Consider the following 4,690-nt stretch of genomic DNA (forward strand, 5'->3'; position numbering starts at 1 on the left):
TGGGTGACCCACCCAGAGTGTAACATCCTGTCAACAATATCCTGTTGTGGCAGACAGTGCTCAGTTACAGGTCCTTACAGCTGCTAACAGTCCCTAGAAGCAGACAACTGTTAACAGTGTGGGCTCCAGGTATATGTCAGTCACAGGGCCAAACAGGACAAGACAGCCTCTAACCCAGTGTCTAACTGGCTGTTATGCCACGTTGACAACTATCGTCAGCAGCTGATAATGAGCCCGTCTGACAGCCCCGCCTAAGAAGTTAGACGCTGTTAGACCCCCTATGAGTTGGTAGGGGGTACTCTTCACCTCCACCAGCATCACTGCCTTGTAGCCTTTCTCTATAGCTGTCTCCAGATTGACATTCCGTGCTGCCCTCATTTCAGGAGCTGCACGGAGGACAACAAGCTGCGAATGACCTGCGGGATCCCATCACATGCACAAAACGACACAACAAGCTCGACCTGGAAGCCAACATGAAATACACCAGCAGCCAGGGGACTTCCTAGCCCCCATCTGACATGGGGAACATCTCCTATTACTCATCCGGGTCCGCCCATGGAGGGTCCGTTTCACAATTTGTACACTAAAGCAATGGAATGCTGAGCTACCAAACTCTGTGAGGAAGAGTACATGAGCCGCGAGCCGGGCAGGTTGTGGGAGTGGCATCAGCATGATATGCAGGTGGCGGATTGCCCAACCACAATGGCATGGCAGCACCATTTGTTTACCCTGAGGCATCTCATCTCCAGGCATGGGTTAGCTCACACCGAGCCGCTTATTGAGATGCAGATAGGCTTTACTAATAAATGTAACCACGAGATGAATTGGTGATGGGATCACCCCCTAGTAAGGGAACGCGGCTGGTGTGGCTCGCTCAAACTGGGGCTGCCTTGTCATGGCATTTGCATCTAATGCAATCTACGACTCAAATGGAGAATGGAGAAACCTTGTCCTCCGCGGGCGCGAGCTGTGTACTACTTTAGCCGAGGCCCCATGTACCTATGAACAGTTTTATTCATAAGAGGTTTCAGCCCAGGCGCAAGGGGGAGGATGACCATGTCCCATTGCTTGGCATCAAAGTAACAACCTTTGCCCATGCAGCTCCAGCTGGCCCTCCATGCAGCATTCATCACTGCTATTGTTGCCCATGCCTCCCTTGCTGCTACAAACAACCCCATTATGTGGAGCTTGTAACTTGTAATGTACTGCTAGAGCTGAAGAGGCATTAGTTGCATCTATGCTCATGCACAGGGTTCCCTCCTGCACACTAGTGCAAGTCTACATCCCAGTTTGTGCCCTGCCATGCAGGCAGGCGACACTCACCGTACCGCGCAGATTGCCTGAATTCCCCCTCCCACTGCTGTTCTTCATCGGACGAGGCCTCTTCAAACAGATCACCGGCCAGATGTGCAGACCCGTCCGCAAGTGGATAATCAGTGCCTGAGGACCGAGAAAATAACATTGAAAGCAGGAGAGTTCGCATCGAAGGAGGCAATAAACAGGTGCGCACCGCCTGGGAGGATGACCAGTGAACCTGGGTCTAAACTTAGCAATGCCAGTTGGGACAGGATTGTGTAGACAAGGAGGTAGGGGGGCTCCTCCTTATCGCCTGGGCGGAGAACGGCTTCCTTGAACAAAGCGATTGGCTCGCTGAGGAACCTCACAAGGCTCTTCAGGACAGCGGCGTCAAGTTCTTGTGAATCTCGGGCGGCGAAGACAGACGTTGGGTCGAACATGGCAAGTTTAGAAAGTGGAAAGTAGCCGGAAACGTCCATGGCCGCTTTAAAGGCCAGCCAGCTTGTTATGCGTTGGAATCCGACACGTGGAATCTTTTGATTTTTGTGGGATGTCAGGATGCACTCGCTAGGCCAGCTGCTCATGGCGCGTTAAAACAGCTGAAACGCTACCCGACGCAAATAATTTTTGAACTTCTTGTTAGATGGGTATCCTCCGAGATAGGACTCCTAAGACAGGCTCCAAAGATAAGCAGACCTCTAGACATATATGAAACCAACCTGATAAATTCATCCACAATCGGCCTGGTTCGACCTCGTACAGCCCAAAGTGCCAAAGGCTCGTACAGCAGAGTGACCGGATGACCCGTTAGTTGTTGCTCCATAGACAAATGCCGTTATCTGTAACAAACAATGAAACACTGAAAGGCCGGAAGGAGACGAGAGAAGATTGTCCTCGAATCTCAGTGTTTCCGCTCTAAACCACCCTTTGCCCCCAAGTAAAAAGTAATGTAGCATTTTAACTTCATACAAATCAGATATGCCAGTGTTACAGCCTCTCATTGATGCCGTGGCCATGGTCAATGACCTTGTTGAAGAGATACAGCGGGAAGTTCCATTTGTTGGTCTTTTAGGTGGCGTCCATGCCCACGATAATGATGCCATACGCTGCCAACAAACAATGGGGTCCTGGTGAAGCAGCTGCCCGCGTTTGCTAAGTATGTGTTGTTGTGGAAGGTGCCGAAGTACGCCCGTGAAACGTAGTGCGGCCAGATTGGAGAGAAGAGTGCAGCAGTATATTGTATTGTGAGTGTAGTTGAAGCGTGTTACAAGGCGCTCGGCGCACGGGCGAATGTACATGCAGTCCTCTCATCGTGGGCGCGTGTCGTTGCCGGCCCAGCAACGCGTATACAGTACTTGTAGCGTCAGTCCTCAGCTCACGTCTTGTAACGAACATCAAGGCATAGAAACAAGCCCTCTCGCTTGGAGGGAAATGCAAAAACAGGCAACACGATGGGTAAACTCGCACGCTTCCGTCCATGGACCCGAGCATGTGACGAGCCGTCCTTGAATGGTGCAGCATACCAACCCCAACGCTGGTGTCGGTAGGGGCACCACCCAAAACAGACCCCCCAAAACACTGGTGTCTGTATGGGCACCAGCCGCAGTTCACACAAGAGTCACTGTCGTACATGTATGCAAGGTGAAGTGTGATGGTGCCTAACAACATCCAGTGCTCTTTGTCCAGAAGGGTAGCGTGCAGGAGTCATGGTCGTACATGTATGCAACGTGAGGTGCGATGGTGCCTAATGTCCAGAAGGGTAGCGCAGAATGTGGCTGGACACCAGCCGTCAAGTGCCCAGTTGCTGGTTGGGCATGGCAAGTGTGGCTTGGGCGGTGTCTTGGACTGTCGCAGCGGGCGGCATGTGGGCGGTACCGGCCCGTTGTTGGAACATCACGTAGAAGGCTGGGCTGGCGGAAGGTGGCCCGTGCAGCACCTGGCCCCAGGCAGCTGTACTGTGCAATGTAGAAGGCCTCCATCTTGTCGGCGAGTCTAGGATTCACGGTGGACATGAGGCACTTCAAGGTGAAGTGGTCTTGGAAGGGTTGGTAGCGGCGGGCGTCATCCTTCATTTGGGTGGGTGGGGTGCGGGCATGAGCTAGGAAGCACCGTTGAGGATTTTTGGATCAGCCGACATACACCCTTCCGGTTGGTGTGCACGTGATGGTGTAGAGTCACGTGTGGGAGGAGGCACTTGAATTGGGCGCGGTGGGGCTGGTTGCTGGACGTTTCGTAGGTGTCATCGACAGGAGGGCACCCGACACTCGCGCCTGTGTAGCGGTTGTTAGCACCGAGTGCACGAACTCTTGGTCCGCACCCAGGATGGTGCCAGCGTCCATGCCGTAGTCATAGATAAGAGCGATGGCTGTTTCGGCATGCAGGCTCCCAGCAGCCGTGATCCACAGCTGCATCACGGCCATGTGTGTGGCCGTGGCCCGGTCCGGCATGTCACCCTCATGGATTTCCGCCGTGATGTTGTACAAGTATGCTGCATCGGCATGGAGGACGCGAGGGTCAACGTGAGGGTCGTGGGATAGCGGTGGAAGTAAAGGCATGCAGCGGGGTGTGACCGATGGGGGTGCCGTGGCTGCATAGCCTTGCAGATGGGAAGCAGGCACTGGGGATGGAAGCTAGTGCAGGATACCGATGGCTGATAAGGTAGGGAGACTTACTGCTTGCAGGCTTGGCGCCGTACTGCACCTCGAACTCTTTTCTGTACTTGTGGCCCTCCTCGAGGAGCACATTGAACTCGGTGTTTGTGTAGGTCCCTGTAACAGCCGTCTCTTACCTTAGCTGTTTTAGCGGAAGTAGAGGGTCTCGTCCACGATTGGCGACCCAGCGTTAGGCGTGAGAAGAGACAAGGGAAGTCGGGATTCGAAGACATACGTCGAGAACGGTGACAGCAAGGTCTTGAACCCTGAACACTAGTATAGTGATACGTTAAGTGTCTGGCCGAAGCACTTCACCTGGGTGGCTTAAATGCGGCCCACCTGCCGCCATCTCCATTCCTGGAGTCTTGGTGCCGTACGCTAGGTTGTGATAGCGTACCAGAAAGTGAGTTCGTACAGTTAACGAGTATGGTTCGTAAATACGGGACCGTACCGTTACTGTGATTAAGCTTTAATAGCTTAAAGATATTCTAAGGTAAATGTAGCTTGCTACATCCCTCCCCCTCAGAAGCGAACCGTCCCGGGAGCGTCACCTTTTCTTGCGAGCAGGTGCTTTCCGTTTCGGTTGTTCTGGGGTGCTGTTCCGGGGTGCTACCGAAGGAGGGGTGGTCAGGACCACTTTCCTTTTTGGTGTAGGTTGCCCGGACTTTGCCGCCAACCGTCGTTCATAGTCGTCAATAGCTTCGGCCAAGGGAACGGATTGACGCAGGGAATCTTCCGGTTCA

General features: G+C 53.4%; 1 protein-coding gene across 1 annotated transcript in view; it reads left to right on the forward strand.

Moving 5' to 3' along the window:
• Window positions 1-506, forward strand: part of VOLCADRAFT_107868 (uncharacterized protein) — a gene marked incomplete at both ends in the record, with an annotated part of 7,661 nt that extends 7,155 nt beyond the window's left edge. The window contains one exon of the mRNA XM_002957852.1: window positions 384-506. Coding sequence (XP_002957898.1) covers window positions 384-506 — 123 coding nt within the window. The remainder of the gene's footprint in view (window positions 1-383) is intronic.
• Window positions 507-4,690: the final 4,184 nt, after the last annotated feature.

The sequence above is a fragment of the Volvox carteri genome (genome assembly GCF_000143455.1).
Source record: "Volvox carteri f. nagariensis unplaced genomic scaffold VOLCAscaffold_81, whole genome shotgun sequence".
Taxonomy (NCBI): Eukaryota; Viridiplantae; Chlorophyta; class Chlorophyceae; order Chlamydomonadales; family Volvocaceae; genus Volvox; species Volvox carteri.